General features: G+C 34.7%; 1 protein-coding gene across 6 annotated transcripts in view; it reads left to right on the top strand.

The window, feature by feature from the left end:
• The window catches only part of DGKB (diacylglycerol kinase beta), a 799,100-nt gene that overhangs the window by 275,641 nt on the left and 496,836 nt on the right, over positions 1-26,623 (top strand). For all 6 annotated transcript variants that reach the window (XM_068972349.1, XM_068972347.1, XM_068972346.1 and 3 more), the window contains 3 exons: positions 15,213-15,298; positions 16,899-16,988; positions 24,909-25,069. In XM_068972349.1, the coding sequence (XP_068828450.1) occupies positions 15,213-15,298; positions 16,899-16,988; positions 24,909-25,069 (337 nt within the window). The remainder of the gene's footprint in view (positions 1-15,212; positions 15,299-16,898; positions 16,989-24,908; positions 25,070-26,623) is intronic.

Below are 26,623 nucleotides of genomic sequence, written 5' to 3'. Positions count from 1 at the left end.
GTCTTATAGCTACTGTGACCATAACAATTATTTTACCTGGGATTCTCTTGGTTTATTCCTGGTGTTCCAGCATCCAACCCAATTTAGTATTAGCGTAAGACTTTGGTATTTTTAATTTAAGTATGATTATTAATGGGTATGTTATATAATGGGTACATTATAATAAACTTGAGGGGTTTGCAATTTGTCTAATTTGTTCATCATGCTTATACTGTTATCCTCTAACAGGATGCAAGATGTCTAATGAACAGAGTTCATGAACACATCTAATGAACAGAGTTTTCATTTTGACTTATAATTATTTCATCTAAAAAGGCAGGGAAAAAACCTCTTTTCCTAATCCTTCCCACATAAAAGCAACAATGTCTTCTGAAATACAATATACAGAGAATTCAAAGATAAAATTCAGTGGTCACTGGAAAACCTTGTTGACCGACTGGTATACTTGTTATGCTAGTCCATTATGGTGTGGCCTGTGCCTCTCATCTCCTTGTAAGATGAAAAGGGGAACAGATATGATAATCAGCATTGTCAGTGGAGAACTGAGAAATCATAGAATAGGTGGACATGAAATATATGTGAGGAAGAGAAGTTGAACAGTCTGCTCAATACGTTTAATGAGGTTTGAATACTCTTCCTAAGTGTCTTATTAAACAAATATATCATATATAAATATTGTGTTGAGCCTTTCTGATTAAAATACTTTTATATAAAACATTTTTATTTTGCAATAAAACTTTTAATCAAATATTTCTCAAAAAGGAAAATGCATATTAAGTGAAAAATTAAGGTCTGAATTTCTGTGTTTTAAAAAGTATTGATGATGAATACATCATTTGTATGAAATATTTACCAATCTATTCCATTTGTGATGGGAACTTTAGCAATATCACAGACCACATGGAAACCATAAACACAAATATGCTAAAGAAGCATCAGTTTCTGTTTCAAATTAATAGTGAGTTCTCTGCTTGAAAGCAATCTTTTAAACTGAAGAAAATCTGTTTCCATATCACTCTTTTAAATATGGGGCATCCCACATGGTGCTCATGGTAAAGAACCCTCCTGCCAATTCAGGTAGATATAAGAGATGCAGGTTCAATCCCTGGGTAGGGAAGATGCCCATGTAGAGGGCATGGCAACCCTCTCCAATATTCATTCTTGCCTGGAGAATCCCATGGACAGAGGAGCCTGGCAGACTGTAGTCCATAGGGTTGCACAGAATCAGACACAACTGAAGTGACTTAGCACATGTGCACATTTTTAAATATGATTTTTTTCATTTAGATATAGTGTGACTTTTAAATTAATGTACATTTTTTATTTCAAACTTTCTTCTTTGTGGTATAAGTAAGAATATTTATTAAAATTTTGGTTATACAAGTAAAAGAAAAACTTTTAAAACAGAAAGTGATGCCATTTTTACATCAGAGGCATCAGAATATTTTAAATAGAAAATTCATTTATTGCAATAATTATTTTAGTGCATTCAATTTGTGAACTCACAATCAAGTTTTTGGAAGTTCATTTCAATGATGGAAAACACTGGACATCACTGATAATGTTATCATAGACTCAGTTAAAAAGTACAGCCCTGAAGATTCAATTATTTGTTTTTGTGTTGATAATTTAAATAGACATCTTGGTAAACCACATCATTATGACAAAAATGTTTTTCACTAAAGTAAGAAACATAGATAAAAATATATGCTTTGAATTGGTTGTGGCATGCACATAAATCATAATTGCTTTCAAAGACACTTTAACAGTCTTATGAATTACAATGAAAGCCTTAATTGTCAAGTTTTATGAGTAAGCACATGCTCACACACATTCACAAATTATTCAATCATTCTCTTACTGATTCTACAGACACTAAGGCACCTTTAGGGGGAAAAAAGTAAGACTCAAATCTTAGGTCACTGAGGTAATGAAGACTTCAAAATCTCTATGGATAACACTATACTGGCTCGACTTTTTCAAATTATGCCCTCCTTATCAATGTAAAACTGTAAAACTCAAGTTTAAGATAATCTGATATGGAAGCAATCAGCTTATAGAAATATACAATTTGATCTTATCTTTTCATTTTTCATAAAATTATTGTTCAAAATTGTTCATATGAAAAGCCAATTAAATGAAAAAATTTAAGTATATCAAGCTAATTAATATAATTGTGTTTTTATTCTTGATTTTATGATGATATCTATGAGCTACCTTAAATTTTCAGTGTTATGATTTATTTTAATAAATTTTATGTGTATATTATATATTGATTTATATATGTATATATAATCTATATACACCTAAATTGGTATATATTTTTGCATATTTTTTAAAGAGGATTTCTGATTTTTCTAAACATCACATTCCAGAAAATCAGTATTCATCCTTAACCCTAATTTATCAATCAGAGGGCATGGCAAGTAAATTGTCTCAATTTATTTTCATTACTCCTGCCCTGATGAACATGTTGAGATTCATACCCATCCTGACTTCCTTCCCCGTTCTCTCACTGAAGAGGCATCTCTCCTCATACATAACGTATATTCAGCTTCTGTTCTGGGTGCCTGCTCCTCTTGCTTCTTTGATACTCTATTTATATCCACCTCATCTCATTGCTACATATTGAGCTATTCCTATGCTACTGGCTTTGTATTTCAAGTATGTAAGCTCTCTTAATATATAACTACTCTGCATAAAATAATATGGGTTAGTGTATGGAAGCATGTGTAATGATTAAAGTGTTATAATCACAGGAATGGTTAGAGGAGAGAGGTTCAAGAACAAAGGGGAAAACAGAATAACATTTCCTGGGTCATTCCAGAGTTGCAAAATGTGAGCAACAGGTTAACTTGAGGACACTTTCATTTTTAATTAGAACATCTCTGTACAAATGCATAGCTACTTACCTTCCCAACTCTGTATGCATATATATATATATATATATATATATATATACGTACATACATACATATATATATACACACACACCCCAAACCTAATAATAATCATATATATATATATATATCATATATATAAAACCACATCTTCTTTATCCATTCATCTGTCAGTGGACATTTAGGTTGCTTCCATTTCTTGGCTATCGTAAACAGTGATGCAATGAACATAAGGTTGCACGTATGTTTTTGAGTTATAGTTTTCTTTGTATATATGCCCCAAAGTGGGATTGCTGGATCATACACTAGCTCTGTTTTAAGTTTTTTAGGGAACCTATTCCCATTTCATGATTTTGATCATCAAGTGTACATGGATTCCTTATGAATATTTTCTTGCATCTCAGATTTATCTCCCCATGTAGACTTATTTTACTAATTAGTCTACAGTTCCATGCTAATGTCCCATTAGTTAAATTCAGTTCAGTTGCTCAGTCATGTCCGACTCTTTGCGACCCCATGGACTGCAGCACACCAGGCTTGCCTGTCCTTCACCAACTCCTGGAGCTTGCTCAAAGTCAAGTTCATCAAGTCAGTGATGCCATCGAATCATCTAATTGTCTGTCGTCCCCTTCTCCTCCTGACTTCATCTCAAATTTTACATTTTATACATTTCATTCTCTCATTCTTTTCCAAACTTGCTCACTGACTATAACTTGATGAATGGAGGAAAAAAATTCACTTTCCTATGCATTTATTCTCCTCTTGCTGTTGCTGCTGCTAAATTGCTTCAGTCGTGTCCGACTCTGTGCGACCCCATAGACGGCAGCAGGCTCCTCTTGCTAATCTGCATTAAATGCATTAACTTTTTTCAGAAAACATCCCATAGTGATATGAACTGGATATTTTCTTGTCTTCCTTCTCAATTAAGATACTTGATGGCAAGAACTCTACCTGCTTTTGAGTCTCTGGACTGTAACCTAGTTTCTGGTACACAGTTGTTGTTAATAAATGCATATTAAATAAGAGAATTGATGCAGGTCCTATATCATTCATAAATTTTTTTAGGTATATGGATTTTGGATTAAATGTATCCCTTTCTATAGATATAACTATTCTTTTGTATTTGATATTAGTCAAAGTAAAATTTTATCTTTATATATGTCTAGATTATTTCCTAATTTAGAATAACTTCTTACTTCACATTCTGAAGTCACTTGGTAGAATGATCTGATGCATATGAAATAAAATTCATCCTAATTATTAAAAACATTGGGATAACAAAATGGATTTGAGTGGCCTTGCCAAACAGCCCCAAACAAAGTAATCACTTTTACTGCTACATGTTAGGGGTTTAGACTGTTGTTTGTACCACAGATTATAAATCTATGCTTTCCAATTGAAAGTATTAAGAATTATTATGAGTTTTTTCAAGTTAACTTTGAAAAGACGGAGAAGGCAATGGCACCCCACTCCAGTACTCTTGACTGGAAAATCCCATGGACAGAGGAGCCTGGTGGGCTGCAGTCCATGGGGTCGCGAAGATTCAGGCATGACTGAGCGACTTCGCTTTCACATTTCATTTTCATGCATTGGAGAAGGAAATGGCAACCCACTCCGGTGTTCTTGCCTGGAGAATCCCAGGGACGGGGGGAGCCTGGTGGGCTGCCGTCTTTGGGGGTCACACAGAGTCGGACACGACTGAAGCGACTTAGCAGCAACAGCAGCAACTTTGAAAGATCAGGAAATATGCCTAATTTCTGGCTAAATTAACCCCCTTATCATAGTTTTCACTTCATTCTAAAATTGTTAGTCAGTTTTGCCTGTGTTGTAGTTGTATGACTTACAAACTGAAAAATATTTTAATTACATTTAAAAATATATATTTTTAATATATAAAAACGCATAGTTCTTTTTCAGATTGGCTGCAACAGCAGTAATAATATCAATGATATCAAAGTATGTATAGACACCATATAGGTATACTAAATCAAAGTGGAAGGTATTAAGAATTGGTTTTTTAGACCAAAAAGAAAATAGTTTCAAATCATAACAATATCACAGACCAAATATTTTTGCCTAATTTTAGCGAGACAGTTGTGAAACCATCTAATCTTATGAGTGTAAGAATAATATGTATCTATGTATATGTAGGTATGAGGGCTTCCCTGATAGTTCAGTTGGTAAAGAGTCCGCCTGCAATGCAGGAGACCCTGATTCGATTCCTGGGTTGGGAAGATCTTCTGGAGAAGGGAGGAATGAATATGAATTGAGCTGAATAATAAGAGTTAAATATCCTTGTTTCTGGCTCAAAATGTTTAAATCAAAATGTAGACCTTTTTAAAGGCAAACTCTTGAAGTAAACTATTTTAAACAAAGAGAAGGAAAAAATGAAAGTGAAAGCTAAAGTCCAGTCCATGGAATTCTCCAGGCCAGAATACTGGAGTGGGTAGCTTTTCCTTTCTCCAGGGGATCTTCCCAACCCAGGGATTGAACCCAGGTCTCCCGCATTGTGAGCAGATTCTTTACCAGCTGAGCCACAGGGGAGCCCAAGAGTACTGGAGCGGGTAGCCTACCCCTTCTCTAGCAGATCTTTCAGACCCAGGAACAGAACCGGGGTCTCCTGCATCGCAGGTGGATTCTTTACCAACTGAGCTATCAGGGAAGCCTTTATTTGGGATCCTTAATACAAAGACGTGAATATGTACAATGAAATGAGCATTCACTCTGGATCATTATGCTAACAATATTTGTCAGTCTCACATTTATTTCCTATAAGTATCAAAGAATATAATTTTGCAATATATAATGTACAATATGTACATTTTAATAACCATGTTTATTTATATTTATATGCTCAATCTGATATATAAAAATTATATACAAATGGCAGTATCACTTACTTTCTATCAATAATAAAATGTGAAATTGGAATTAAAAGAAATTCCTACATATTGTGCTTTAAAAAATCCGGTCATAAGACACTTTCCAAGATAATGGAATCAGTGCTGCAATTTTTCTTCTCTCTTAGCAAGTTTTTCTGGTGTGCTTTTTAGATATTGTTATCAGACACAAGTGAAAACTTCCTAATTTTTCTGTACCTGTTTTATCCTAATATGTACTTAAAATGGAAAGTAGACTTCTGAATCTTAGATGAAATACTTTTACTTGCTTTTAGTGGCATTAACCATCTTGATCTTACTACTCACTTTTTTTTTTTTTTAAGTGTGAAGGCATTAGACACAGAGTTACTTAACCCACACATTACATAGGCTCTTGCTCGAGTTTAGCTATCAGGGATAAATAAAAAATACTCTAGGAGAGTCAGTGCTATAATGATGAACACTGAAAACGCAAGAATCATTGATTTGCTTTAAAAAGTGTCCCAATTTATTTTTAAAAAATTTCCATTAAATGGCAAAAAAATAAATTCAGGACCCATACATGATTATTTCATTGCAAAATGAAAAAAAAAAAAAAAGAACCTACTGGTTCTTCAAGTGAAACGTTTACCTTCACAGATAAAACATGTAGTCTACAGTACAAAAGTGTCCACAAAGGGGAATCTTTTCAAACACTCCTCATTCTATCATCCTCTGCATCCTTAGTATGACTTTAGAAGTATGAGCCTCATAGCTGCTGGTTTTTGCAGCTTAATGAATGAAAAGTCAATTGTCACACAAAGTCTTCCACTTTGACTCTGCCAAGTCTCTTGCCTTTGTTTTCAGGCAGAGCTGTTTTCCTATGCAATTTCTGTCCCCATTGCCATAAGTAGGTCTCCCAGTAGTTTCTGCTGGGAGATAGGACTTTCATCACTGCCCAGCTTTGCTCCTTTTTGTCGGAACATGATGGGTGAAGACGGTGGTAAAATAGAGGAGGGACAATCTGATTTATAAAATATATTTACTACTTTTCATAAAGAGAAAATTCTTGAATTAATAATATCTCTGGATTGTTGTTGCTGTTCAGTGCTCAGTAGTGTTTGACTCTTCGTGACCTGTTGGACTTCAGTGCCCCAGGCTTCCTGGTCCTTTACGGTCTCCTGGAATTTGCTGAAACTCATGTCTATTGAATTGGTGATGCCATCCAACTATCTCATCCTCTGTGTCTCCTGTTCCACCTGCCTTCTATCTTTCCCATCATCAGGGTCTTTTCCAATGGGTTGGCTATTCACATCAGGTGACTAAAGTTTTGGAGTTTCATCTTTAGCATCAGTCCTGCCAATGAATATTAAGGGTTGATTTCCTTTGGACTGATTGGTTTGATCTCATTGCTGTGCAAGGGACTCTCAAGAGTCTTCTCCAATACCATAGATGAAAGCATCAGTTCTCTGGTGCTCAGCCTTCTTTATGGTCCAACTCTCATATTCATACATGACTACTGGAATAGCAAGCTTTGAATATATGGACCAAAGTAACATATCTGCTTTTTAATATGTTACCTAGGTTTATCATAGTTTTTCCAAGGATCAAGTTTCTTCTAATTTTATGGCTGCAGTCACCATCTGCAGTGATTTGGGATTCCAAGAAAATAAAGTCTGTCACTGTTTTCCTTGTATCCCCATCTATTTGCCATGAAGTGATGGGACTGGATACCTTAATCTTAGTTTTTCAAATGTTGAGATTTAAGCCAGCTTTTTTACTTTCCTCTTCCTTTCAGCAAGAGGATCTTTAGTTCCTCTTTGTTTTCTGCCATTAAGAACGTGTCATCTGCATGTCTGAGGTTACTGATATTTCTCCCCTAATCTTGATTCCACCTTGAGCTTCATCTAGCCTGGGATTTCACAAGATGCACTCTACATAGAAGTTAAATAAGCAGGTTGACAATATACAGCCTTGACGTACTCCTTTCCCAATTTTGAACCAGTCCATTCTTCCATGTCCAGTTCTAACTGTTGTTTCTTGACCTGCATATAGGTTTCTCAGGAGGTAGGTAAGGTGGTCTGGTATTTCCATCTCTTTAAGAATTTTCCAGTTTGTTGTGATCTACACAGTCAAAGGCTTTCGCGTAGTTCATGAAACAGAAATACATGTTTTTCTGGAATTCCCTTCCTTTTTCTATGATCCAATAGATGTTGGCAATTTGATCTCTGGTTCCTCTGCCTATTCTAAATACAACTTATACATTTGGAAGTTCTCGGTTCTTTAGGCCCAGATTGAAGGATTTTGAGCATTACCTTGTTAGCGTGTGAAATAAGTGCAATTGTGTAGTAGTTTGATGTTCTTTCGTATTGACCTTCTTTGGGAGTGGAATGAAAACTGACCTTTTCCAGTTGCGACCACTGCTGAGTCTTCCAGAGTTGCTGCATATTGAGTGAAGCAGTTTAACAGTATTATATTTCAGGATGTGAAATAGCTCAACTGGAACGACACTTCCACTAGCTTTGTTCTTAGTAATACTTCCTCAGGCCCACTTCACTTCACACTCTAGGATGTCTGATTCTAGGTGAATGACCACACCATCCTGGTTATCTGCATCATTAAGACCTTTTTTGTACAATTCTCCTGTATATTCTCTTCTTAATCTCTTTTGCTTCTGTTAAGTCCATACTCTTTTTATCCTTTATCATGCCCATCTTGCATGAAATACTCTCTTGGTAGAAATCTCTTGAAGAGATTTCTAGTCTTTCCCATTCTATTGTTTTCCTCTATTATTTCTCCTCATTTTCCACTTGAGAAGGTTTTCTTATCTCTTTTTGCTATTCTTTGGAAGTCTGCATTGAGATGGGCATATTGTTCCTTTTCTCCTTTGCCTTTCACTTTTCTTTTCTCAGCTATTTGTAAGGTCTCCTCAGACAACCATTTTGCCTTTTTGCATTTCTTTTGGGGGCATGATTTGATCACCACCTCCTGTACCATGTTACAAACCTCCATCCGTAGTTTTTCAGGCACACTTTAAGATCTAATCATTTGAATCTATTAGTCACTTCCACTGTATAATCATAGGGATTTGATTTAGATCATACCTGAATGGACTAGTGGTTTTCCCTACTTTCTTCAAATTTATCTGAATTTTGAAATAAAGAGTTCATGATCCGAACCACAGTCAGCTCCTGGTCTTGTTTTTGCTGACTGTATAGAGCTTCTCCATCTTAGGCTGCAAAGAAGATAATCAATCTGATAATGGCATTGACCATCTGGTGATGTCCATGTGTAGAGTCATACCATGTGTTGGAAGAGGGTATTTGTTACGAGCAGTGCATTCTCTGGGCGAAATTCTGTTATCCTTTGCCCTGCTTCATTTTGTACTCCAAGGCCAAACTTGCTTCTTTCTCCAGGTATGTCTTGACTTCCTACTTTTGCATTCCAGTACCCTATGATGAAAAAGACATCTTTTTTGGGTGTTAGTTCTAGAAGGTCTTGTAGGTCTTCATAGAACCACTCAACTTTAGCTTCTTCGACATTAGTGTTTGGCACATAGACTTGAATTACTGTGATATTGAATGGTTTGTCTTGGAAATGAACTGAGATCATTCTTTTGTTTTTGAGATTGCATCCATGTACTGCATTTTGTACTCTTTTGTTGACTATGAGGGCTACTTCATTTCTTCTAAGGGATTCTTGTCCGAAGTAGTAGATATAATGGTCATCTGAATTAAAGTCACGCATTCCCGTCCATTTTAGTTCACTGATTTCTAAAAGGTTGATGTTCACTCTTGTCATCTCCTGTCTGACCACTGTCAGTTTACCTTGATTCATGGACCTAACTTTCCAGGTTTCTATGCAATATTGCTCTTTACAGCATCAGAATTTAGTTTCACCACCAGACACATCCACAACTGGGTGTCATTTCCACTTTGGCTCAGCCTCTTCGTTCCTTCTGGAATTATTTCTGTGCTCTTCTCCAGTGGCATATTGTACCTCTGCCAAGCTGGAGGGTTCCTCTTTCAGTGTCCTATCTTTTTGCCTTTTCATTCTGTCCATGGGGTTCTCACGGCAAAGATGCTAAGTGGTTTGCCACTCCATTCTCCACTGCACCACGTTTTGTCAGAGCTCTCCAACATGACCTGTCTGTCTTGGGTGTCTCTGCAGAGCATGGCTTATAATACAATTACATTTATATACATCCTTTGTTTATTCCACAAAACAGGCAAATAAAGCAGAAGGTATTAATTCCATTTTAAAGATACAAAACTGAAGCTCTCCTAAGGCTACTATTCAAGGCCCTGGAGAAGGGAATTAAACCTACTCGAGTATTCTTTTCCTGAAGAATCCCATGGACAGAGGAGACTGGCAGGCTACAGTCCCTGGGATCACAAAAGAGTCAGATATGACTGAGAGACTAACACACACATGGTATTCAAGGAATGAATGAAGTAAGTAATGAATTAATCTCTAGGGAAAAGTGCATGGATGGAGTAGAATAAGAAGTTAAGAGAGAGAAGTCAGTTTTTCAATCCATTTAGCAATCAGTTTACAGAGAGTAAGCTGATTTTACAGTCACACAGTTTATTGTTTGGGGGTAGGATCTTGCAGAAGAACCAAAGATGACCATTTTAAAAGAAAACAAGAATGAATAACCGATGAAACACCACCATGGAATAGAAGAGCAATGGTGAGTCATATGGGTGATTAGGCTTTTACTTGAAACAGTTATGGTAAACATTTCAGATACTGGCATATTTGAAAAGCTTTTAGAGACTTTAATGATAAGATCTTTGAAAATGTAGGAGACAAACAAATTAATACAGAAATATAGTTGGTATAAACTAATTTAGGAAGAATTTAAAAATATTGCCTCTTTCAATAATTATTAAAGGAATTGTAATATTTAATACCTCTTAATTAAGAAAATCAAAGACTCACCAGAAATTGGGTAGTTGCAAGTGCTAACAATTTTTATATACAGATGATCCAAAATAAGGGCATATTCTGCCAGGGGTTTTAGGAGATGGACTAATTTGATAAAAAATTAGAGGTGGTATGAAGAAAAATATATTAAATCTGTTGTGTCCATGAATATACATGAAAAGTTGTAAATAAAATGTTAGCAAACCAAACCCAATTCTCTATAAAAATGTTAATAAATAGTGTCAATTTGAGCACATGAAAGTATAGTAAGAATGGTTTAGTGATACATAAATATGTAAATGTATACTCCCACATTACCAGTTAAATGAATCATATCAGTATTTCACAAGGTACAGAGAATATTAACATTGAATTAGAATATAAATTCTTTCTATATGAAGAAAATTTTATTAACCTTATCTAAGATGTTACTCAGAAAAGAAGAAGAAAATGCCTACCACAGACATCATCCTAGTTGGGGAAATTCTGAAAGTATTCCATTTAATTTCAGGAACAAGCTATACATTATCTAATTCAGCAAATTATTGAAGCCAGCCATGGGCAGCACAATAAGACAGGGAGAGAAATAACAATTATAAGGATTGAAGATCAGTAACAGTACCATTGTCATTAGCACAGGATACAGTTGTTTAAATAAAAATCCAAATAAGTCTACAAATAAAATATAGGCAATAGAAAAAATGAAGAATCATGTGGCTGTTTATAAGATCAATAAAGAAAAGTCAAATGTATTTTACATGCCAGCAACAGAAACATTAATAAACAATTTAAAAGTTTAAGATACTAATACAAACTATAAACTATCTAAGAATAAATGTAACAAAGACTTGCAAGCAAAAAGTTCTAAAAATTTAAGGATGTTAAAAGAGTAATCAAAACATCCTATATCCATGGATGAGGAAATAAATAACATCATACATAGGCTTCATGTAACTCCAATTTTTTAAAAATAATGATTTTTTGTGGCTTTTATGGAATATGAGAAATTAAATTCAATATGTATATAGAAAAGCAAAAGAGAAATAATAGCTAAAATTTTTCATGCTCATTGAAATATTGACTAACTATAAAGCTGTACTATTATAATAGTGTGGTACGGTGCAGAGATGGACACATTCATGAATTACCAATACAGTATTGTAAAGTAAAAAAAATAAAAATGAAAAAATTTAAAAAAATAAAAAATAAAATAGAATAGAGTCTAAAAGAAAAATACCCACATATGGAAATTTGATTCATGATGGATCGGCGTGATATTACATTGAGTTATCCAAAACATGAAAAGATGGATTTACGGATGGAAATTCTTTCACAATTCTTAAAGGAAGGAAGACAGGAAGTGAAAAAGGGAGAAATGGAGAAAGAGAAAGAGGGAGGGTAGAGGAAGAAGAAAGGTAGTGAAGAAGGGAAAAGAAAAGGATCCTTTTTTGACACAACCAGTGTAGAATGCTGTGAATATTTTATGTATAATATATATTCTCTTCTATGTTAATACTTCATACCATCCTCTCTCACATCACCACAGACAATTTCTTTGTCAAAAATAAAACTGAAATTTTAAGAGAGTAAATGTGTTCTCTTCTGACCACTGAGGAAACAACTATTTTGTTACACAAAACAAGCTAAAGTGCTAGCCACTTATCATAAGATGGATAAACTTCAGTACATTAAAACTAAAATCTTGTTTGTTAAAATACTCATTTAGGAAAGGAAAAGAAGAAACTTTCATCCTGGGGGAAGTATTTGCAGAAAACCACAAACTAAAAAAACAAACAAAAAAATCCTTAAGAGGATTAAAAGTTTAAAAAAAGTAAAGAAGTTTTACAAATCAGCAAGAAATAAGGAGTAAAGATGGGGAACACATGAAATTTAAAAAAAAGTGACATTAAAGTATTAGAGCAGATGGGCTCAGCACACTTTTTCTAATATTCCTGATAAGTACATGCATTGCTATAACTACTATAGGATACCAATTGGTAATATCTTGTCAAACTGCAAGAGTGATCACCGTCCATGTGCATTAGAAACTATTTCTGAAAATGGATTTTTATAATAATATAAAATACTCCAAATATTCAATGGCATGGATTTTAAAAAGCATAATCACACAAATGGTATTGAACACAGCAGTAGGTATAAAATAACTTCAGCTACTCATGGATGGAAATTCAGCTACTACATGGAGGAATCTTAGTAACAATGCTGTGAAGAACAGGCAGAATACAAACAATGTGTTGTTTATGGCATGTACATGATAACCTGAAATTCAGAATAATGCCCACCTTTGTTAACAAGGGAGGAGGGTCCTATGGGGAAGGAACACAGAAGGATATGTAAGTTATTAGAAATGTTCTACTCTCTGGGGTGGACAGCTGGTACATTGTATTGCTTATATAATCTAAGCAAACTAACCCAGTGATAATCTGGAAGAAAATTTTGCAATGTGTCTAACAAAAGGTAAATATCCACAATATAATACACAACAAAGTACAGGACAATTTTGTGCTCTAAATATCTGTGCTTCCTATTACTATGTAGTGGTGGTTCAGTTGATTTGTTTATATTACTGTTATATTTACACATTTTGTATTACATTATCCAAAATTTTAATGATGCTAATTTGAATGAAAATATTACTAATCATGTCTAGTGTTTATAAGAATAAAATACAACTCATGGGAAAGAGGTACAATGCTTTGATGATGCAGTTCACAAAGGAGGTAACAGGTCTGTGAGCCTACAAAAATATGTTCAACAACTAGTAAACAGGGGAATCTGATTTTACAATAATAGCACCACGGTATTTTTTTTTTACTTATTGAAGAAATATCATAAAGTTGTTTATAAGTAGTGTTTTGAAGTTTCAAGGAAATGGACATGTACATTTTCTATAGTGGGAACCATCCAGAGGGTAATGTGTTTTTGAAATGGAATATTTTCCTTCTAGAAGATTAGCTTTCAAAACTGATACACTTGTTCAAATAAATGTATCCAAACAATGTTAAGTATAATACCTGTTATTTTGTGGCAGTGAAACACTAAAAATACTTTAAAGTACATGAAATGACAGTATTTTTAATCATAGAATGTTATATTGTGTTAATCGCTCTGTCGTGTCTGACTCTTTGTGACCCCCATGGACTGTAACCCGCCAGGCTCCTCTGTCCATGGAATTCTTCAGGCTAGAATACTGGAGCTGGGTTGTCATTCCCTTCTCCAGGGGATCTTCCCTACACAGAGATTGATCCTGTGTCTCCTTCACTGTAGGCAGATTCTTTACTATCCGAGCCACCAGGGAAGCCCCAGTGTGATAAAATTGACGTGTACGTTTATATATGTAGTCTTAAAGAAAATTTTCTTAGATGACTGCATACAGTCTTCCCTTGATATCCACAGGTGACTGGTTCCAGGACTCTCCAGATAGCAAAATCCACAGGAGCTTTAAGTCCCTTACATAAAGTGGCATTTGTTGGCATACACTTAAATGAACTTTAGGTTACTTATAATACTTAATAAAATGGAAATGCTATGTATATAGTTGTAAAATACAATATACTTGCTTTGTAGTAAGTTGTAATTCACCAAATTCAAGTTTCACTTTTTGAAACTTCCTGGATTTTATTTTTAAAGATTTTCAATTCCTGGTTGGTTGAATCTGCAGATGCAGAACCTACAGATAGGAAGAGCCAGTTGTATTATATTGTTACCACCAGGGCTAGAAAATTGAAGAGACACATTTCCAGATATTCTGTCCTGTTTCAATTTTTTTTTTCAAGAAAATAGGCATGTATGATTGTATAACTAGATGCATTATTTGTCTTTGTAGTTTTCCCCAAGGTAGGTTGCATTAATAAGCATGCTACATGTGGTAGCAGCAGAAGTGGTGAGCATTATCACAACCAACCCAGACATTTTTGTGTATTCCTGGGTATTAAACACTGACACGGAGGTCAAAAGAGAGGAGGAAGCCTGGCTTCTATTCACAGATTCAAAGTCAGAAGGAAACCCTGAAAACAGTTGGCTAAAACCTCAGATACAGCCTGATCAATTTCTCCCAGCAAGGGAGAAGGCAGAAAATTCTCAAAGACATTTTTTACTGAGCTATTAGTTACATGTATATAATTGTTCAAGAGAGAATTGTTGGTAAATAAAAATTAGTAAATAAAACAAGGTTTTTATACATATGTCTAGATAATCTGTATAGTCTAGGTAAACTGCATATCACATATGGGACTGTACCTTAATGAAAATTATTATAATTTATTAATTTTATTTTTTCACTTTAGAGTTGTTAAAAGAAAATATATTATGGAATATAGAAATTATGATAACATTTAAATTAAGACATGTTGATATTTCTATTTTAGAATTTCATTGTAGATAAGGGTTTACTATTTTTCAACAAAACCTAAATCTTTCATTAGATGAAATGCTAAATATATAAAAATAAAAATGTCCTAACTTTGAAATATCAATCATATGCTGTAACATGCTTATTTTTCAGGTTAAACTTTTTCCGTGATGTTCCTGATTTCAGAGTGTTAGCCTGCGGTGGAGATGGAACTGTAGGGTGGATTTTGGACTGCATAGGTAATGAAGACATGTATTTAATGTGGCTTGGGCCAGAGTGGAAACCTTAAATTCTGTGTATTTCATTTGTTTATTTAACACATCCATATCTTTGTTAAATAAAATACACAGTGATAACAGACATCTGGAATGTTGATGGCTTAATTTATTCTGTATTTCAGATTTTTAACCATCAAAATAATTTACAAATAACTAGAAATGCTTGTTTTCTCATTCATTTTTTTCATGGAATTTAATAAACCTGCTTCCTTGGTGGCCCAGCTGGTAAAGAATCCACTTGCAATGCAGGAGACCTGGGTTCAATCCCTGAGTTGGGAAGATCCCCTGGAGAAGGGAACAGCTACCCACTCCAGTATTCTGGCCCGGAGAATTCCATGGACATTATAGTCCATGGGGTTGCAAAGGGTTGGACACGACTGAATGACTTTCACAGATACTTCCAGATCTGTACTGACCAATTCTTTGTTAAAAATAGATCCTTTCTTAAAAAGGAAAGACCTGATTCAAAAGAAGCTTTAGTATCTATATGTATTGAAGCAAAGTTTTATTCAATCAGTGCAGTTGAGAATATTTGAACTTTTCATACCCTCAAAAATATTCAGATTAAAGATGAATACATATTGTCAACACCCTTTTGGTAAGCACCTAACAATTTTACTCTACTAACTTTTTTTTTTTAATTTTTAAAAGAAAAGGGAAAATTGTATTCTTTGGCCCACCAATAAACAATGTCAGTAGTATTGATATTTTAAGGACAAAACCAGAGTTCAAGAATGACCAAAATTAAGGAGTCCTTTGAACAGTGTCTGAGGACTTGTAAGAATTTTAGTGAAAACAGTAGGAATTACTGGTTTTCATTAGTCCCTAAAATCTAAGCCTTCGGTAGTATACTGTGGCACATCCCTACATAATCTATTCCTTACCCATTTTTACCCACATATGCTTACTCTGAGGGGCGGAGAAGGGAGAAAAATAAAGTAATATATGTTTGTGAGATGTCTTCAGTGACTCAAACAAAAGCATGTCAAATTTTAGTGATATGATCTTTTCTGAACCCAAACACTATGTTGTATTAACTTGAATCTCAAACAAAACCTGGTAATGTCTTCTGTTGTTGACTCTGACACAGAGCAACACAACCACTGTTAGCATTTCACTAACTTTTAGAATTCAACTGTTTTCAAAATGTATTTTTTCTTAAAGTATACCTAGACTTGATGTTGCCAAAGGACTTTTCTAAGGAACCTACTTTTCCACTTTAGTGAAATCCTTGTGTTGCATATACCTGCACCCTTGAGAATTTCAACTGAGTTAAGTCAAACGTGCTACAATTTTTAACTAAATTAACATATTTAAAAGTCTTTCCTCACATATAAGTCTTAAAAATTCCTGTCAGCCTGTGAATTATGGTATTTACTTGTTTTATAAATTTCTACAAATGCATATGTTCATCAGAATTTATAATTGTATATATCTATAAAATGTGACTTTTTCTAAGTACCCTGTACAATGCCTTCCATGCCAAGCTGTGTTTTTTTTTTTTAATTGTTGTTCAGTCAGTGATCAATTTTTTTTTTCTTTTAATTTTTCAATTATACAGAAAAGGCTAATGTAGTCAAGCATCCTCCAGTGGCTATTCTGCCTCTCGGGACCGGCAATGATCTAGCAAGATGCCTGCGATGGGGAGGAGGTAAATAGAAATGACAAACCAACAACAACAACAAAAATCTTAAAAAACAGTAATATAGTGCAGAGCGCCCTCTTTCAATAAACGCAATTTAGCGTTTCTTCACTGCATGACAGCTTTCATGTGCTTTTAGCAAATGTAATTGCTGTCAGATATGTAATATAATTTTGAATAATAGTCTGGGGTAGAGAAACAAACAGTGGACCAAGAGTTAGACTGTGATTGCTAATTATACACTAGATGAGAGGGCAAGTGTCTAACTTTCTCTGGTTTTGGGGTTTCCCACTTAAGAAATGAGGTAAGCAGGGGTTAAATTTAAAATAATGTTCATATTTTTAATCTCTGACTTGTGTGAAAGAATCACAAACAAAGGAAAAATGTTGAAAGGTGAAAGGAAAACTTGTCCAGGAGTGAGTACAAGATGTAACCAATTTTCTGAGACTCACTTTGCATATGTGGTATGTTCTTCACTTGGAATAGACAGTTAAGAATAGAAAGAACACAAGATCTGCTTTATAAAGGGCCTTAAATTCTAGTGGAATAGGAAGTCATATGTAAATTGTGAGACTTCTTACTGACAAGTAAGATACTAATCAGCATAATGAATGACCTTACTTAGGAACTGACAAGGTAAAATAGGGAGAACGTGAGGGGTAGTGGTGCTTTAGTCACTAAGTCCTGTCCCACACTTGTGACCCCAGGGACTGTAGCTCACCAGGTTTCTCTCTCCATGGGATTCCTAAGCAAGAATACTGGAGTGGCTAGCCATTTCCTTCTCCAGGGGATCTTCTCAACCCAGGAATCGAACCCAGGTCTCCTGCATTGCAGGCAGATTCTTTCGGTCTGAGCTAAGAGAGAAGCCCCAAATAAGTCCAATCGCTCAGTCCTATCTGACTCTTTGCGATGCCATGGACTGCAGCACAGCCAGGCTTCCCTGTCCATCACATACTACTGGAGCTTACTCAAACTCATGTCCGACGTGTCAGTGATGCATCCAACCATCTCATCCCCTTCTCCTGCCTTCAATGTTTCCCAGCATCAGGATCTTTTCAAGTAAGTCAGCTCTTCACATCAGGTGGCCAATGTATTGGAGTTTCAGCTTCAGCATCAGTCCTTCCAATGAATATTCAGGACAGATTTCTTTAGGATGGACAGGTTGGATCTCTTTGCAGTTCAAGGGACTCTCAAGAGTCTTCTCCAGCACCACAGTTCAAAAGCATCAATTCTTCGGCACTCAACTTTCTTTATAGTCCAATTCTCACATCCATACCTGACTAATGGAAAAATCATAGCTTTGACTAGATGGACCTTTGCTGGCAAAGTAATATCTCTGCTTTTTAATATGCTGTCTAGATTGATCATGGCTTTTCTTCCAAGGAGTTCAGTTCAGTTCAGTTCAGTCGCTCAGTCGTGTCCGACTCTTTGTGACCCCATGAATCGCAGCACGCCAGGCCTCCCTGTTCATCACCATCTCCCGGAGTTCACTCAGACTCATGTCCATCGAGTCCGTGATGCCATCCAGCTATCTCATCCTCTGTCGTCCCCTTCTCCTCCTGCCCCCAATCCCTCCCAGCATCAGAGTCTTTTCCAATGAGTCAACTCTTCTCATGAGGTGGCCAAAGTACTGGAGTTTCAGCTTCAGCATCATTCCCTCCAAAGAAATCCCAGGGTTGATCTCCTTCAGAATGGACTGGTTGGATCTCCTTGCAGTCCAAGGGACTGTCAAGAGTCTTCTCCAACACCACAGTTCAAAACCATCAATTCTTCGGCGCTCAGCCTTCTTCACAGTCCAACTCTCACATCCATACATGACCACAGAAAAAACCATAGCCTTGACTAGACGGACCTTAGTCGGCAAAGGAATGTCCCTGCTTTTGAATTTGCTATTTAGGTTGGTCATAACTTTTCTTCCAAGGAGTAAGCATCTTTTAATTTCACAGCTGCAGTCACAAGCATCTTTTAATTTAATGGCTGCAGTAACTATCTGCAGTGATTTTTGAGCCCAAAAAGATAAAGTCTCTCACTGTTTCCATTGTTTTCCCATCTATTTGCCATGAAGTGATGGGACCGGATGCCGTGATCTTCGTTTTCTGAATGTTGAGTTTTAAGCCAACTTTTTCACTCTCCTCTTTCACTTTAATCAAGAGACTCTTTAGTTCTTCTTTGCTTTCTGCCATAATGGTGGTATCATCTGCGCATGTGAGGTTATTGCTATTTCTCCCAGCAATCTTGATTCCAGTTTGTGCTTCATCCAGCCCTGCATTTTGCATGATTTACTCTGCATATAAATTAAAGAAGCAGGGTGACAATATATAGACTAAACGTACTCCTTTCCTGATTTGGAACTAGTCTGTTCTTCCATGTCGAACCCAGGTATCCTGCATTGCAGGCAGATTCTTTACCATGTGAGCTAAGAGGAAAGCCCCCAATAGGGAGTACTCTAATAGGTGGATAATGACAGAGCCATATAGTATTGAAGGTGGACTTGACAGGCAGAAGAAACATCAGGTTTAAAGCCCTAGAGATAGGAAGTCACTTGACATACTGAAGGAACTCAAAAATGGAATACTGTAGATGGAACAGATGATAAAATGGAGAATATTTCAAGATGAAATCTTAAAATAATTTGAAGTATCATTAATAGGCTAAACTTACCTAAAGATATCAAAGAAAAGAAAACCATATTTGCTAAGAAGCAAGAACTGAATCCTAAATATTTTTAGCATCTAAACCCAGTGAAGTTTGAAAAGTGTCTACTAAGACAGTGTGAGTCAGAAACCCTTGGGGAGCTTGTTAAAGATACAGTGGACTGACCTCACCTCATATATGTTGAATTGGAATCTCTCGGGATGAAACTGCACAGGTGATTTCCTTTTTAAGCAAACTCCTTAAGAAACTTGCGGCTGCTGCTGTTAAGTCGCTTCAGTCGTGTCCGACTCTGTGTGACCCCATAGACAGCCTCCTACCAGGCTCCTCCATCCATGGGATTCTCCAAGCAAGAGTACTGGAGTGGGGTGCCATTGCCTTCTCCGAAGTAACTTGATTCACAGAAAAATTTGAGAACAATTGTTCCATTTGTTCCTGGATAACTTATGGACTCTACGACGTGTATATGTATTTATGTAAATGACAGAATTTGAAATCAAGTTAAAAACATGGCATATGATATAGTTGTGATTTTCATTAAGGATATAACAATAAAAGAATATTATAAAATGATGTGTTAAATTGTATAGAATCTAAAGATAGATAGATAGAAAGAATGAACCATTGCTTATGAGATGCTCATATATTCCAGTGTTAATATTTGCATATTGATTAAAAAGAAGAAACTCGTTCATGTGGCTTCTTATATATTCTTCTCAAAAGTATTTTTGGTATTTGAAAATTAATAACTTTATTCAGTTCTAAACTGGCAAATGACTTAAATCTCTAAATTGAGTATAGAAGTTCCAGAGTATCCTCTAATTTTTTCCTTATAAAACAGTTTTAAAGATATTATCAGTGGACAGAGACAGGTGGATTATAGTATTTGTTAGAGTGTATATTGATGATGAACTCTTTGTATCTAGTATATGTTGGCACTGTTTAAGGTGCTAAATAGTGAATGAGAAATAAAGGGCTTTTCCTGTTTGATAATTATATTTTCACTGAGTATCCAGACAATAGATCAGTGAATAATGAAATATATAATTACAAAATAAGTCAAGATTATAAAAGAATCAGAATGTGTTTTTAGAGAATAATAGAGGGAAACTCCCCTGGAGGAGGGCATGGCAACTCACTTCAGTTTTCTTGCTTGGAGAATCCCATGGACAGAAGAGCCTGTTACAGTCCATAGGGTTGCAAAAAGTCGAACACGACTGAGGTGACTTAGCACAGCAAGACACAGAGGGAAACTATTCAGCTATATAGTCAAGAAGATGTACTTTAGGAAGTAACATTTAAGCTGGGTTTAAAATATGCGGAAAAAGAAAGAGCTCTCTGTATTGAAAGGAATGAAGGAAGAGTGATGATGTAACTCTAAGAGGTTGTTGGGTGACGGGTAGGTATGGCCTCCGGAGGGAGGTGGGAATAGTATGATGTTGGAAAGAGAAGGAGGAGCAGATTATGTAGGCCTTAGTGGTCGTGATAGAAACTTATATTATTGAAGCACATAGCAAAGCTTTGGAAGAGTTTCAAAAGCAGAGTGACACAATGACATTTACGTTTTCAAAATAAGTTAATTTGGGCACATAAAAAATGGTAAGAAAATGTGGAGATGTGGGGAAGCATAGTTTGAGAGACCAGAACTTGTATTACCATTGAAATTAGAGGATGAACAGACCAAGCTAGGGCAGTGGTCATGCTAATGAAACAAGTGGACACACTGACATTTTCAGGGATAGGCTGATTCAGCTTGCCCGTGGATTGGGTGGGGGCTTTGGTGAAAGTGGGGTATTAAGGGGGCACTGCAAGATGCTCAAGATGAGCAGTTAGGAAAATGAGGGTGCCATTTGATAGAGTTTACTAATAGACACACACTCTGAAGTGGTGTGAATTATTTCTTGTCAGGTGTCTAACTTTGAGCAAGTTGCTTAAAACTGTGTGCTTCAGATTCTTCATCAGAACTTCAGGTTCTTCATCAGAACTTGAAGAAAATAGTTGGAGGTGGCACTAGTGGTAAAGAACCCGCTTGCCAGTGCAGGAGACAGCAGAGACACAGGCTTGACCCCTGAGTTGGAAAGATCTCCTGGAGAAGGGTATGACAACTCATTCCATTATTCTTACCTGGAGAACCCATGGACAGAGGAGCCTGGCAGGCTATGGTCCATAGGATCTCAAAGAGGCAGACATGACTGAGCGACTGACACTTTGCACTAAGAACCCTACCTTGAGGGTTCTTACACCCCAGATATCAAGTTATTTGCCCAGTGTCTGAGCCCTTCTTGTAATCATACTAATTATCATTATACTTAACATTGGGGAAAGAAATTACTTTATTTGACTAATAATCATTTGGTTCACTTAATGTCACTGGAATCTATTGACTGGAAGTTTAATTTTTATGAATGTATTAGAAATTTTGGAAAATATAACATGTACAAATGTAGGACTTCTTAGGACATTTGAGAAAATAATTTTCATTTCCTTTGCAGTTTTTTTCTGGCAATACTTAATCCCTCAAACAAAATTCTGAAAATTATTGCAAGAAAAAATACTGTGAAGAGTAAGGGAGTAAGAGACAGAGTTTTAGATGGAACACACTCTTATAAATGTTTTATTCATGTGATTTTAAATTTGTAAAAATGATTTTCTAGATAGTTTCAGGTATTATGATAACATCATATCATTAAATGGAAGATAAATACTAATTATGTTTTCATTTGATTTTTTAGCCTAGAGTGATTATAGGCTTTAAATCAAAATAATATAAACAAAGTAGCATCATTCTTTTCTAGAGCAAGCTTTTGTTTGCTTATTAGTAACTTTATCTTTTAAAAAAAATATAATCATACTGAGTTCAGGAATGCTATTTATAGTTATGAATCACTATTTAACAAGCTTGAGCACAGATAAATACAAACATGTAGGGCATAGATATCTGTTAAGTGGAGAACAACAATTTGGAATTCTTCACCTTTGTGAATTAATACTGAAATTCACATATGATTCTCAAAATAGATTTATTGCCTCTCTTTCCATTTTTACTTGGCTAGAAGACTGATTGATACCGGCCTTTTTCATCTGTATGTTAGTTGCTCAGTCATGTCCAACTCTTTGCAACCCAGTTTACTGTAGCCTGCCAGGCTTCTCTGTCCATGTAATTCTCCAGGCAAGAATACTAGAATGTGTTGCTATTTCCTTATCCAGGGTATCTTCCAGACCCAGGGATCAAACCCAGGTCTCCTGCATTGCAGGCAAATTCTTTACCATCTGATCCACCAGGGAAGCCCAGCCTTTTTCATACTTACCCATAAAAACTTTGAGAACATTTCCAGTGCTAAGAATTTAAGTTGATTGACCCTACTTAATCTCACTTTATTAATATTTTCATTAAATTAAATTCTGTTGTGTTCTTTCCTCATCAGTTCCATTCCTCCATTTTTCCAGTGTTATGTTGGCAATGCTTCTATTAACATAAGCTGTAGCTGAAAAGAAGCTCAATGTTTGTTTAAAGCATTATCATTTACTTATATTTATGCTTACTGTGTATATATTTCCATACTATATTATACAATATTAGTTTAATATATAAAAATTATTTATATCTAAAACCATCAAACTTATTTTCAAATAAGAGTAGAATTTGGAAAATATATGAATATAAAATCCTTTTATTCCATTCAATGTGGAATATATATATATATATAATTGGGAGTTTTAAAAGAAATTTTAAAAGGAAATAAATATTGAGAATGAGCATGGAACTATTAAGAAGATCTGAAAAATAAGTACGCTTAATTTTTGTAGCCTTGCAGTTGAAACAATTTAGTGTTTTATCACTGAGTACTATTCTATGCATTTTATATATGTTCATCAATTCTGAATTATGTTATAAATGTGATATGGCATCTATTATTTCCTTTAATGTTTATGTGAGTGTAATCACTGTTTATTGTACTCTTTGCTCTGTGTATTGAAGAGTGCATAATTATTTTTTTAGACCTGTGTATGATAAGAAGAGATGTAGGTTCCAGGATGAGTATTCCTGATTCTTGGTTAATAGTTAATCCTCTAATAGTTAATTCAACAAATACACCATAAATATAATTTATTTGTCTTTAGAGCGTATTGGCATATTATGGTACCTACTCTTTTTTCTTTTAATCCAATTCATTTTTTTTAAGTGTATGTTAACACCTCTAATGAGGACTCATAACTTCAGGCATATACTTATTCAACAGATAAATTATTAAAATATAAACCTGAGTTGGACACAGAAAAACATCTATGACAATGTTCCAACTCAAGACATCATTTCAAGAATCTGTGTGTATAGAGTTAGAGGGAGATACATTAGTTATTTCATATCCTAATGTCATCATCAGTATTGTTGTTGACAACTTTCTACTCTTCTGCCTCATAGACTAGGACCTTTTATGCATTTTCTCTTTTTTCCTCACTTCATTCTCACACCAAAGCTAAGTTTTTATGGAGAAAGAAGCTATTTAGAATGTTAAAAGCAAACACTTCAGTAAATAACACAGCTAGGGTTAGGCCACAGCCCTAATTTACTATAACGCTAGATAACTAAAGGTACGTTTAAGAGAAAATACAATATTAAGCAATAACTCTCAGGCCATGGTTACTATCTATAGTAGATTTATTTAAAATGGATTTGTTGAGCATTACTGGAGGGTACATCTGGGAAAAGGAACATCTAAGGAGAAAGATGTCAATAATTATAGTGCAGTATACTAGTTCTATGGTATGGCTGGTTTTGAGAACTGTGTGTTATGGTCCTGTATAGAATCTATCATTTTGGGAGGGTGGCTTCTGGGAAAAAGTATTATCAAATGTAAAGCCTGCAGAGAGAGTACAAGCAAAGGACAAGTTCAACATGGCAGCAAGAACTTTTATTTTAGCAATTGGGTGGAGGGTGTCTTCTTTGGGAGTAAGAATTCACAGGAGGATGATACCCAAACAGATCATCAATTCCATTTTGAATATATTGATAAAAAGTTTTGTGAGGGGTATGCAGTGGCTATACTGAGAATTTGTACCACAGGAGAGAAATATGAGTTGCAAATTAAAGCTACAGATAAAATATTGATATGAGTATAATAAGATTGGTCTTAATTCTTCAACTTGCATTAAATTTGCTTCGAAATGCATTATTTAGCTTTAGAATGATACAAACATTCACACACGTAAATACATATAAGTTATAGCTTTTATTGTTTGGTTATATTTTTTCTCAAGATAATTTTTTTTCATTAGGTTATGAAGGTGAGAATTTGATGAAAATCTTAAAAGACATTGAAAACAGCACAGAAATCATGTTGGACAGGTGGAAGTTTGAAGTCATACCTAATGACAAAGATGAGAAGGGAGACCCAGTGCCTTACAGTATCATCAATAATTATTTTTCCATTGGCGTGGTAAGATTTTCCACTAAATGTTCTTTCTTTTAAACCAGTTCTGCATAATCACTGACATAAACTCTTATTTATAAAGATTCACTGCTTATAAGTAATTTATTTTAGCTTTGTGTCAGCAAAACACCTCTTCTAATGGGTAATAATAGTAAAACTTCTGAATTTATTTAAAATCAGAGAATCAGTGATAGATTTTTTATGTGAAAAACAAAGAAAAGAAGCTATATGTAATTGTTTGATCATTTTTTAGTAAAAATAAGCTTAGAATGGTTTATAAGGTTTGTAAAATGGTTTATACGGTTATAAGTTTCACATTACTAAAATTGTGACAAGAATGCATCAAATGCTATCTTATTTTGAAATCTATATTACAATATCACAATGTATTAGTTTTCTACTTATAGAAATTATTTTTTAAATTATGATTTAGTTTAAAGGCTAAGAAAAATGCTGTTAGTATTCTCAAGTGGTTAATCAGTCAAAAAACTTTTGTCTTAATTTCTTAAAATTTGAGACAAATTAAAATATCATTTGGCAATTTAAAGAGTTATTGAAATTTCAATCCCTAAGGAATTAATAAATTTAACAGTGATTTTACATGTAATTATATAAATATATTACCCAGACTTATGAAGTCTTAAAATATATATCTACAGCATTACATTTTATTGAACATATTCACCCAATATTAATGTACGTCATGTCTCATTTCTCTTATGGATGTGCATGTACACACACACACTCACACACACACAAACACAAATAGCAAACTATAGAAAGTATTGGTTGAGTCCATTAACTTAGGAGTCAAGCTACCTTGGTAAGAGTTCTTTAACAGTTTTTTTCTCTTCTTAGTTTTCAACAATTTACCTGTTTCATGATGGTTATTATTTTGTCCCTCATAGTTATAAATAATGTGATTATGCATGTAAAGAGCCTCATATAACGATGCATAATGAAGGCTAAGTATACAATTGTTACTATAGTATGATAATAATTATTTATTTCAGGAAAAATGTAATGCATTTGATCCATAAAAATCCCATTTATATGAATGTGAACAGCAATATTTTAACACAGCTTTACTGACCTAATTCACTCATTTGAAGTAAACCTTTTAATGATTTTAATAAGTCTGTCTCATTTTAAAATGTTTTTATCACCAAGGCAAGAAACCTCATGCCCACATGTAGTCAATTCTGAGTCCTTACCCTAGCTCCAAACAACAACTAATCTTTCTATCTCTAAGATAGAAAGTTTATGGATAGTTCATATGAAAGAAATAATACAATATATAGTCTTTTGCATTTGGTTTCTGTCACTTCACATAATGTTTTGAGGTTCACTTATATGAACTACATGAAATACTGTATTCCTTTTACTGCTGAGTAGTAAGTATCCCATTGTATGGACGTATAACATATTGTCTATCTCTTCACAATTTGATGTAGATTTAGATTGTTTCCAGTCTTTGGATATTATAAATAATGTTACTCGTTTAAGTCCTTGTAATTAATTTTTTTTTTTAGTTTGGTTAGTATACTTTTTAATTCAAGG

This window comes from Capricornis sumatraensis, chromosome 5 (assembly GCF_032405125.1).
Source record: "Capricornis sumatraensis isolate serow.1 chromosome 5, serow.2, whole genome shotgun sequence".
Classification (NCBI taxonomy): Eukaryota; Metazoa; Chordata; class Mammalia; order Artiodactyla; family Bovidae; genus Capricornis; species Capricornis sumatraensis.
This window is presented reverse-complemented; position numbering and strand designations above follow the sequence as displayed.